The following is a 12,258-nucleotide window of genomic DNA, read 5'->3' on the forward strand; positions in this document are numbered from 1 at the left end:
GATTCACCATTTGGAATTATCTAATTTTAGTTAATTGTTATACCACCAGCACTTTGCTCAACTGCCTTCTCAAGAGAAAAATATTATTAAGTACATCAACCACACCCTGCCTATCCACAAGAATGTTCTTGTATAGCCCCCATTTTTTCTTCAACAAGAGTTCTCCGATGTTATAATAAAACCATTGGTATTGTTTTGGTTATCTAGTCTTCATCCATTCATTATGTTCTCCTCTGTCCTGACTTTCACCTTCCATTCACACAATATCAGATATTTAGTGAGCTATTCAGCATGGAAGTAGGCCCTTTGGCTCAATTCGTCCCTGCTGACCAAGTTACACAACTGAGCTAGTCCCACTTGATGTCCGTTATTGCCGATTGTCTGCTATAAGGTAGTATCATTGTATAGGTAGTAGAAATAAACATAGAAAGTAGGTGCAGGAGTAGGCCATTCGGCCCTTTGAGCCAACACCACCATTCAATATGATCATGGCTGATCATCCAGAATCAGTACCCCGTTCTGGCTTTTTCTCCATATTTCTTGATTCCATTAGGCCTAAGAGCTAAATCTAACTCTCTCTTGAATACATCCAATGAATTGGCCTTCACTGCCTTCTGTGGCAGAGAATACCACCCAATGTCAACAGGGAGATCCTGTGAACCTCTTTCTCACCTGGAATCCCTTCCCACCCAAACCATCTCCTCCGCAGGCACATTCTCCTGCAACCACAAGAGATGTAACTCTTCTTCAAACGTACATACCGTTCTGTCTGACGGTTCCTGTCCCAAAAGGTTGCTCGTCCATTCCCTCTAGAGATGCAGCATGGCCCACTGTTACTCCAGAACTTTGTGTTTTACATACAAATAAACGTTCAGCTTCTCTCTGGTTAGAAACAACTTCACATAATCTGCTTGCATAGCTTACAACCCAATGGTATGATAATTGAATTCTTCAATTTTAGGTAACAATATAACTCCCCCCCCCCTCTCACTTCCTCCCCATATAACCCCCCCCCCCCTTATTTATCACTCCCACTCCCCTAAGCCCCACCTGGACGCACCTATTTCTCTCCTCCGCCTTCCCTTCCCCCTACATTCCCAGGATGGAGCGACTGGGCTTGTATACACTGGAATTTAGAAGGATGAGAGGGGATATGAAACATATAAGATTATTAAGGGATTGGACACGCTTGAGGCAGGAAACATGTTTCCGATGTTGGGGGAGTCCTGAACCAGGGGCCACAGTTTAAGAATAAGGGGTAGGTCATTTAGAACAGAGATGAGGAATAACTTTTTCATCCAGAGAGTTATGAATCTGTGGAATTTTCTGCCTCAGAAGGCAGTGGAGGCCGATTCTCTGGATGCTTTCAAGAGAGATTTAGATAGCGCTCTTAAAGATAGCGGAGTCAAGGGATATGGGGAGAAGGCAGGAACGGGGTACTGATTGTGGATGATCAGCCATGATCACAGTGATTGGCGGTGCTGGCTCAAAGAGCCGAATGGCCTACTCCTGCACATATTGTCTATTCTACATTATCCTGTCTAATCTGCACGATCTTAAGTGCCCATATTAATTTTCATTTTCTAGCTCTAATTCTTTTAATAAATTGATGCGTTGCATTCACTGCCCACAATATCATCCATTTTACATCATCAACAAACCAGAATACAGTATTCTACTCCAGTCTGTAGGATATTTATGGCTTCAATTCAAATTCCTAAAGGCAACAGCATTTGTACTTCCTGTCATTATCACTCTCCCCATCTCCTTGTCAAATTCTGCCAAATCAGTAGGATTTCTACAATCACACAAATGCCAACAGTCTATTAGTAAGGGCTTTCTAAAAACCCACAAATAGCCAAGACAGTTGTTTAACTGATTAAACATAAGGGATCCTGGGCTTTACAAACAGAGGCATAGAATGAAATAGATGGCAGTGCCTGGTTCTCCTGCTGCTTCAGAAGACATGTAAATGCTTCTGAGGGGTAAAAGATATTTACAAAAATTCTAAGATTAAGAGATTTTAATTAGATAAATAGGCTGGAGAATGGGATAGTTCTCCTTTGAGAAGCGGTCGCAAAGGGAGAACGTTAGTTGTCTATAATTGTGATTATAGACAGAAAAGATCAAGAAATCGTGCTCAATGACAAAGGCAAAGAATAAAAAATAACAAGCTTTTATTTAAATGCATCAAATCCCTACAACTACTACACTGTGTCCCCTCTTTCTCTACTGGTCAACCCCTTGTTCCAAAATGCCATAACAACCATCTTCCAAAATGTTTTATTCAAGGGCAGCATTATATCCATCAGTGGAGAGCTATTCCTCTGTATTCCCATTCTCCTACTAAACCTCGGTCATACCATCCCTGCGCTGATGTTGCTCCATTCTGTGGAGTGAATACATCTGGAGGAAACTTCCCCTTTTCCCTTACACGGAGGCTACAATTCAGATTCTAGTGCAATGACTTACAGATGAAGAGTCTAAAGATACAAAATCCTCTGCTGACCGGCTTACCCAGGATAGATTCAATTTTACATCCCACAGAACAAATACAGAATCTTTTCTGCCATGATTTAATTTACATTATTTATAGCTTTTTTGTTCATCGGTACAAAACAAAGAAACTTGCATTAAAACAATGTACACAATTCTAAATAATGTCTTCAGTTGACAGGAACCTCTCCAAAGACCGAACATAAGAGGCAGTTCTTCTTTCCACTCTGTACCATGACCCAACTCCATTCAAGACCTCATTTAGGTCCTCTGACCTTGACCTCCACCCCATAACACAGAACTTTCAAAGTCACGATCTCAGTGTGACAATCCACACCAGTGCATACAGATACTAATCTGCACATTTCTATAGACAATTATATAAAATCTTTATTTTAAGTTGTACCAGGGAAAGGATTAGAGTGTAGACACTTTTTTTTAAGAACATGGGTTTAAAATTTACTTTCATTTACATTGATGATATAAATATAATTAAAGATTGCATATTTGAGCTCACAAACCAAATTCCATAATTTAGTCACTTACCAGGACAATCGAGTTCATCACTGCCATCTTCACAGGTCTGCCATCCATCGCAGTACCAGCTCTGAGGAATACACTGAATAGTTCCAGTCTTGCAAGCAAATTCTCCAGTGGTACAGCGCAGCTCTGCAAAAAAAAAAAAAACACAGGCCAATGTTAGCACATCAGCTGCTCATCCAAATGCTGCTTCTATAATACTTACAATTGTAAAACAATATGCAGCTAGAGATGTGCCTGCACAACCAGGTGTCAAATTAGGGAGATGGGAAAAGTCCCATATCTCTCAAGACACGATAACACGCAAAACAGAATTAAAATGGATGTGTTGCCATTAAATGATGGGGTCTGTCAATATTTGAGAGAAAGAAAAACTTAATACTTGGGATAAAATCCCAAACGAATGCAATCTGGGAACACCAGTTCACCTGAAGTCCATTAGGGAAGTGGGAATGATCCATCAGGGGGTCAGTCTGTAATGCTAGTTGTCAGGGCCTACTTGGGTGGATGTGGATATATTAAAGATGTATATCGAATTTGCAAAGAACAGAAAATTCCCTCGAAACGCAAATTTATCCATCTCTAAGCCGCACTCCAAGTCTACCACTATCTGACGACTTGAGTCAGAAACACGGCTACCAATACTAAAGGGATTACCTCCAGAAATATGCATTTCCTAACTGCTCACATGTGCTAGATGTATTTGATTCATTGTATCATCAGTTATAAATAGTATTAAAATGTGTCAAATCAGTTGCATCACTGATAAAAACGAGCAATTTATTTTTCACGTCATGTCAAAAAACCTACCTGACAGAAGTCTTGCCAGGCCGAGCCGTGGGCCTGTAATTGAGAGAATGAGCAGTTTAAAAATGGCTAATGACACCCATAAACATATGTTAGACATATTCTCCAAACCAAGGGTCTCAGGTTGGATCGTATCCCAAAAGAGTGCCACCTTTTTACAACAAACGGCTCTTTACCAACTCAGTCTAAACATTCCAGGCACGGCCGAGAACGATCTTGAAATTCTGTTAGGACTAAAGATTTGAAAAGTTCCTCAACTGAATGAGGCACACAGGAAGCACTGTGCCACCATGAGGCAAGGGATCAATCCAGAGTATCATTGTTCCAAGATGCAGTGGACCACATCATCACCAAGGGAATATAGTTTTGGCTCTAACATGATCAAATACTGAAAGTTATGAATTAGTTAGGAGTATAGCTTGGAAGGTCAAGGTATTAAGGTGTATATTGCATAAAAATATTAATTGTTTAATAATCGCAAGCTACTGTGGTTAGAGAAGAAAGCTAAAAAAGGCAAATAGCAGAAGGATGTTGAGACAGCTTTCTTTAATATACAAGCTTCAGAAGATGTTTTTTAGTCGAGTTCCAGAAGTTTGTGTCCATGGTATTCTGTGGGGAAAATGATAAACACACCACATTGCGATTACGGAAAGGAAGCTCCTGTTATCCCTACCTTTAGACAGACAGAACAATTGCATTATTTTAGTCAGTGCCATGAGTGGACTGACCTAAAATACTTGTCTGAAGACAATGTACTCAAGCCCACTTGAGCAAAGCTGGAGATGAACAAGGGTTACATCACGTAACCCAAGGAAGAAGTTCCTTACTATTACTGTGATCCTACTGTTACCTTCCCCCTGCAAGTGCAGGAGATGCAACACCTGTCGCTAAACCTCCTCCTTCAACTCTGTCCAGGGACTACGACAGACCTTTCAGCAGTGGCAGAGACTCACTTGCACCTCCTCCAACCTCATCTACTGCACTTGCTGTTCCAGGTGTGGAGTCCTATATATCGGCAAGACCAAGCGCCGACTGGGCAATCGTTTCGCTGACACCTTCACTCAGTCCATCTTGGCTTACGCAATCTCCCGGTCGCCAAACACTTTAACTCCCCTTTCCATTCCCATACTGAACTTTCAGTCCTGGGCTGTCTCCATTGTCAGAGTGAGGCCAAATGCAAATCGGAAGAACAGCACCTCATTATTTGTTTGGGCAGTTTACAACCCAGTGGTATGAATATTGATATCTCTAACTTCAAGTAAGCCTTGCATCCCCTCTCTCCCCCACCTGGTCGTTGTTCTAGTTTCACTGTCGTCTTGATGGGTTTCACGGTCTGTATAACGTTATCACCTACCCCACAGCCAACAATGGACCATTGTGGGTTCCACCTTTCCTTGATTATCGTTGCTTTTTGCATATCTTTCATTCATTTATTCTGTGCCATCTATATCTCTCGTTTCCCCTTCCCCAGACTCTCAGTCTGTAGAAGGGCCTCAAACCAAAACGTCACCTATTCCTTTTCTCTAGAGATGTTGCCAGACCCAATGAGTTACTCCAGATTTTTTGTGCCTATCTAAGGAAGAGGGTTGGGCTGGGGTAGTTGCTTGTTTTGATTCATAAATGAAGGTAATTAGGAAATTAGTAGGAAACTAACTGCAGATGCTGGTTCAAATTGAAGGTAGACACAAAATGCTGAAGTAACTCAGCGGGTCAGGCAGCATCTCAGGAGAGAAGGAATGGGTGACGTATCGGGTCGAGACCCTTCTTCAGACTGATGTCAGGGGAGGGGGCGGGACAAAGATAGGATGTAGTAGGAGACAGGAAGACAATGGGAGAACTGGGAAGGGAGATGAGAAAGGGAGGGAAAGAGGAACTATCTGAAGTTGGAGAAGTAGGAAATTAATGGATAAGGAGTATTTGCATATCCATGAAACAGGCTACTTAAATCTACACAAAGCGTAAGAAAGGCAGCCGAGTAAGAGTCCCAAGACAAATCCTTCATGCTAGATTTGGCTCAAAATCTTGATCAGCTGCAGATGAATGTCATTAAGAAGAAAACAAGATGACTGTAGGCACCACAGCTAATGAGAGAAACCTCACTGCTCACTGTTTAGACAATCAATGCATTGTGAGAAAATCAACACATCTGTTAGACAGACACATATATACAAAACCAGGAAATTGCTCTAATCCTTGATCCTCGGCATAACCTGTGATCCTAGAGAAGTTGAAAATCATATAGCTAGTAGAATAAACAAAGCCTGTCAAGTTTCTATTCATCCATATCAGATTGGATAAAAAAAAGTGATGTCCAGCAGGGTTCCCAACACAGCAAGATTCGGTCCCACAATTTATGCTACACTTTAAAATGACAATTACTTTGGTTTGGTGAATATACAGTTACTGAGGAACAAATGCCCATTTAGTGCTGCAAAACACTGCTAACAGACCCCACCAAACCTTTGATGTTTGCAGAGGCATCCTGCCCAGAGTTTATTCTGCAATTCAAGAAGAGAGTAACTGGTCTGAGGTTTGGCCTCAACGCCATGTTCTTAACTTTTGATTATTTTTTAACCTAAAGCAGTACCATAGCTTTGAAATACTGTTTTAATACTGCTGCATTTTTTGCTTGCAGCTTGCCAGAGAACCAATACCGACCTGCTCACTGCAGGTCAATGCATGATCGACATCTCTACCTCCTCATCGTAATGCGATAGTCAGTAATGCACTGGACGTGGATGCTGCTACAATTTACCTCCAGCCTCACCACTGTCCAGTAAATGAATTTGGTCATGCTGACAGCGAGCCTGGATTTCCTACATATGTAGCTCCTCACATTTTAGTTTTCCTGATTTCCAATCCATTTGCATCATTTCAGCATGTTGAGTAATTATCAGGTTTCAGTTTAAAATATATATTTTGATCTTTTCGGTTTTTAAACTTCTGCTCCAAAACAAAGAAAGTTCAATGCCTTTGACAGGAATCATCACTTTGCACTGATGGATTTGTTTACTTTGCAAGATATCAGTGACAGTGAAATCTGGACTAAGGAGGCTGCAAAAGATTTGTGCAGTCATGGAATTAGGGAGGTGGGAAGAGTGATTAAGCAGCACAATCCCACCCAATGCCTCAACAGCATCCACAGGTTCATCGTAGAGAATTGCATCACTTTGCAGCGCTCAAAGGGAATTACACCTCATTCCCTTCTTAAATGTAATCCTGAATTTGAGAATGCCCCTCTTGTTCCAAGGTTCCACCACCAGGAGAAACATCTTCACATCTTTACATGCTCCAAAGAATCATACATTTTGATTTAAAAATCTGATTTTTCTCAATTCTAGGCAGCACAGACCCAATTTACTCAATCTTTCTTCAGAAGTCAACAATTTAATTCCAGGAATCAATCTAGTAAATATTTTTCCCCTCTTTTGTACTTATCCCTCACGTGTGTCAACTGTGTTTCTTGTGCATGGGCACCCAGATCTGCTCAAACACCAGCACTTGTTAATCTTGCACTTGTTAATCAATGTTCAGTCAGTAGCAAAAATTCTATATTATTTGTCATTTACTTCGAATCCCCCTCGAAACAGATTTTAATTCAATTTTCTGAGCCATGGTGATTTCTCCCTACTCTCCCAACATCACTATCAGAGATACTTCATTCTTGCTTTTCCTTCAAAAGGAGCTTGAATTATTGTTTTCAGCTTTGGCCAGTTTGTAATCACATATGCCAAACGGCTATTAGAACATTTCCATTCATCTCTATTTGTAACCAATTAATTTATCTTGTTACCAATGTGTTCAGCATTCAGAGATAGAGCCTTTAAGTCTTGCAAAATGTTGCCCTAATTTTGTATCTATTTGCCATTGGCTCTATAACAATGGTAAAAGTGCATTGTTATACAACTCAGAAATCTGCCATTTGGTCCAACTCGTCCATGTCAGCCAAGATGCCTTAATGAGCTGGTCCCACTGTCTGCATTTGGCCCATATCCTTCTAAACTTTCCTAACCATGAAGCCATCCATATCTCTTAAAAGCAATTGTACCGACCTTTGCAGTTTCATTACATAAACTTGTATGAAAATCATGCCCCTCAGGTCCCCTTTAAATGTTTCCATTGTCACTTAAAAATATTCCCTCTAATTTTAGACTCACTTAGGCAGCAGGGGGAGGGGGGGAAGAAAACTGACAATCCAAGTTATCTATGCCTCGCATGATTTTATATACCTCTCCAAGGTAACCCTTCAACCTTCTTCGTTCCAAGGAACAGGACAAGCTTATCCACCTGTGTCGCCACATTCAAGATACTATGACTTGTACCCTTAGGTCTCTGCTCCGCAATACTCCCAGGGTCCTGTCATTTACTGTGCAAGTCTAGTCCTAGTTTAGCAATGTATAGGATATTGGTACATCACTTCATCTGTCAGAGATAATTTTGATCGGCCAATCCATGACCCACTTTCTCAGTTGATCTAGATCTTGTTGTACCCTAAGACAACCTTCTTCACTGCCCACATCAGCAATTTGTGTCATCCACAAACTTACTAATCATGATACCCACATTCTCATCCAAATCATTAACAGCACACCATTATTCAGTCTCCCAATCTGAAAAACAACCCTCCACTGCCATCCTCCAACTCCTTTCATCAAGATAATTTTGTATCTAATTGGGTAGTTCACCAGTCTACCATGCGGGGATAACCCATGTAGATACTGTTTATTGCTCAGTCCTCTGTCACCTCCTCAAAAACTCAATTAAATTTGTGTGAGATGATTTCCCCATGCACAAAGCCATCCTGACTATCCTGAAACAGTCCTTGACTTTGCAAATAGATACATCCTGTCTCTCAGAATCCCCTCCTTAACTTCCCCACCACTGATATTCGGCTCACTGGCCTCTCGTGCTCGGGCTAGTCCTTCTGAAATGAAGGCACAATATTAACCACGCTCCAGATTCATCATTCTGTTCACACTTTATTCGCTGGATTGCTACATAAAGTTATTTATCTGCAACTTCCTAAATTTTCCTGTTGGGCATTCATTTAGAAAGGACTAACACTATTCAAATAAAGCCTATCCCAATAGAACAGCTCCCTCTTTGTCATTGTTGTCATTGACCTCTCTTTTGCACCATTTCTTGAGCCCTTTAATTAAATGCCCATTTGAATATGCACAGATTATAACCTCTTCAAAAAAATCAGACTCAAGCTCCTAATGCTCCCTCGGCAGAATGCCTATCTTACATTGTTGTCAGCTTTGGTTTCCTTTGAACAAAGTCAGCCTGAACCTCACCTTTCTGCTCCAAGTCCTTGGCAAAACTGAAGTTTGGGAAGACACTAGAGAAGCTGGGATGATTTGCTTTAGGGGAATCTAATAGTTGCATTCTAAGTTTTGAGAGCTTTCGCTGAGTTTTTTTCCGAGAAATGAAAAGCCACAGATTGAAGCAACTGGCAAAAGTACGAGAGTGGAAATTAGCAGACATGTCTACACAAACATTTAAAAAGGACTGAAAATATGATTCAATAGCAACTTTCTAAAGACTTTTTGAAATTAAAGATTTTGTATGGTTGAGTGACGACAGCTACAGACGTCCCAAAATAGTTACACTAACAGAATGGATATTCAAATCAAATTTAATGCAGATAAGTATAAAGTGATACACATAGGCAGAGAAAATAAGACAATGCAGATTAAATGGCAGGAGTCCAAAGGGAGTACATGAACAGAAGGTCCCGGTGTACATGTACAGAAATTATAGCATTACATTTTGTGCAGCAAGTAGTAAAGCACATGAGGTAGACACAAAATGCTGGAGTAACTCAGTGGGACAGGCAGCATCTCTTGCGAGAAGGAATGGGTGACGTTTCGGGTCGAGACACTTCTTCAGACCCAACCCGAAACGTCACCCATTCCATCTCTCCAGAGATGCTGCCTGTCCCGCTGAGTTACTCCAGCATTTTATGTCTACATTCAATTTAAACCAGCATCCGCAGTTTATTCCTACACAAAGCACATGGGGTGCCTGGCTTATAGACAAGAGTAGAAAAGGAGGGCAATTACTTGAAGCTTCATAAAATACCAGCAAGGCCACAATGCAGTATGGCAACCAGAGATGAAGGTTCTGGATTGGGACTAGAGAACATTTATTAGAGTAGTTCAGGGAATGAGGGAATTCAGACACAAGTTCAGACTGGAGTGGTTAGAGTTGTTTCCCTTGCAACAAAGCAAGATTGATAGTTTTGAATCACAATTTGTTTTGACGTAGTGGAGAGGAAAACCGTGTCCATTATCAGAGGGCTCAAAGACCAGGGACAAACAATAAATATAATGTGCAAAAGATACAAGGATATGTAGAGAGAAACATCTATTCTGGACAAATCTGAAAGACTCGGCTTATAGGGGTAGTGGAAAGAGTGTCAATCAATGGCATTCAAAGGGATTTAGATAAACGCAAAGGAAAATAATTTGCAGGGCACGATAATGGGACTGTTTTCTTTTTTTTTCAATGGTGTGCTAATATGGACTCAATGGCCTTTCTCAGCATCACAAAGATTTTAGTATAACGTCAGTGAAGGAGAAAGTGCAAGGTTTGGAGCAGACTGGCTAAGTATAACTGAAAAAGGGTCATGACCCGAAACGTCACCCATTCCTTCTCTTCAGAGTTGCTGCCTATCCTGCTGAGTTACTCCAGCATTTTGTGTCTATCTTAAGTATAATGTGGTTCCATCAGTGTTCCATCATTTGTTTAACTTCAGCTTGGATTAAGATTCCATTAGCCTTAGAAATTAAGTACAATTCCACATTGTTTGCTATTTATAGAAAATTATAATTCTTGCATTTAAAATGGATGACAACTCTTTCCATACATTAAAAATCTACTATGATTTTGTCCACTCATACTACCTGCATCCCTATAACTTTTGCTTCTACTTACATATTGACTGAAAAATTATTTACGAATGCAATGTTGACAGTACTTTCCAAATCAAGAACCAGAGGTAATAGGTTTATGAGAGGGGAAAGATTTTTAATAGGAACCTGAGGGGCAACTTTTTCCACAGAGGTGGTGGGTATATGGAACAAGCTGTCAGGAGTCATTGATGCAGGTACATTTGAATGTCATTTGGACAGCTACAAAGATAGAAGAGGTTTAAAGGGATATGGGCCAACTGCGGGCAGGTGGGACTACTGTAGATGGGGAATCTTGGTCGGCATGAGAAAGTTGCGCCGATGGGCTTGTTTCCTTGCTGTACGACTCTATGCCTGCCCTTCCTTACTCGGTGTAATCTGAAATCCGAGATAAACAACACTATTTTCCTTAATTCGTCACTTAGAATACAAGGTATCAAAAAAGATTCCAATCAGACACCATTTGTCACATCCTAACAATTGGGAAACATTTTATTTATCCTTAACCGTGCCCGCTACTACCCAGTTATTGTTACATTCTGTGTACTTTTATTTACACTAATGGTTGCGGCATCGACTATAATTTACTGGATCTGAGGGCAGAATGGGCTGCGTGAATTCAAGAGTCATGCGGGTTTTCTGAAGTCAACGTTGTTAATCTAATCCCGAGGTGAGGGACAGGACAATCCTTGGCTACACTGCATCATTTAAAGGGTCGACGGGGAGTCTAGTTGCACTGATCTCAGGTCTGTTCCAAATGGGAGCGAAACGGTTTGTTGGGGTAGTGCAGCCAGTCTTTGACCGTACTATTCCCACGGTGCTGCCGTGAATACATAATCTGCGCCCCTGGCCCCTTGGTAATGCCAGTGCAACGCAACGGCTCCGATGTAACCAACGACAGTGATGCGGCCTCTCTGGCGGGGAATAAACCCTCAGCGTTCCCCACGGAGTAAAGGTCCAAGCCCCACCTCGCCCCCTCCCCCCTTTACCCCGCACCCGCCCGCCCTACCGCCCCCGCCCGCCCTACCGTCCCCGCCCCCATTACCTGGTCGCTCTGGCTTCGCCGCCACCGCGATCAGCAACAACAGCAGAGGGATGTTAGGTTTGGGCCACATTTATCCGCCAGGCATCCTCCAGCCGGCTGCAGCAGCTCCAGCCCCGCCACACGCACCAACTCTCAGCTCAGGCTCTGGGAAACACATAAGATGGCGACGACGCCGCGTCGAGAATCCCGGGAGCGAGTGGAGCAGTTGTTCAGGGGGCGGGGCCTGTGATGGCGGCATGAGCGCGGGCCGGGGCCGGGGCCTGTGATGGGGGCATGAGCGGGGGGCGGGGCCTGTGATGGGGGCATGAGCGCGGGCCGGGGGCGGGGCCTGTGATGGGGGCATGAGCTCGGGCCGGGGCCTGTGATGGGGGCATGAGCGCCGGGCGGGGGCGGGGGACAGGGCGGGGCCTGTGATGGGGCCATGTTCGTGGGCCTCCACCGGGGTCTCGCTTGTGA

The 12,258-nt window shown here is 42.5% G+C and overlaps 1 protein-coding gene across 2 annotated transcripts in view; it reads right to left on the reverse strand.

Moving 5' to 3' along the window:
* The window catches only part of dgcr2 (DiGeorge syndrome critical region gene 2), a 29,149-nt gene extending 17,034 nt beyond the window's left edge, over positions 1 to 12,115 (reverse strand). Inside the window, exons 1-3 of one of the 2 annotated variants that reach the window (XM_078421281.1) lie at positions 11,803 to 12,115; positions 3,847 to 3,879; positions 3,043 to 3,165 (exon numbers count right to left, since the gene is read on the reverse strand). In XM_078421281.1, the coding sequence (XP_078277407.1) occupies positions 3,043 to 3,165; positions 3,847 to 3,879; positions 11,803 to 11,872 (226 nt within the window). In that variant the 5' untranslated portion in view covers positions 11,873 to 12,115. The remainder of the gene's footprint in view (positions 1 to 3,042; positions 3,166 to 3,846; positions 3,880 to 11,802) is intronic. The other variant, XM_078421280.1, reaches the window with a different exon arrangement.
* Between the last annotated feature and the right edge of the window lie 143 nt (positions 12,116 to 12,258).

Source organism: Rhinoraja longicauda, chromosome 25 (assembly GCF_053455715.1).
Source record: "Rhinoraja longicauda isolate Sanriku21f chromosome 25, sRhiLon1.1, whole genome shotgun sequence".
Classification (NCBI taxonomy): domain Eukaryota; kingdom Metazoa; phylum Chordata; class Chondrichthyes; order Rajiformes; family Arhynchobatidae; genus Rhinoraja; species Rhinoraja longicauda.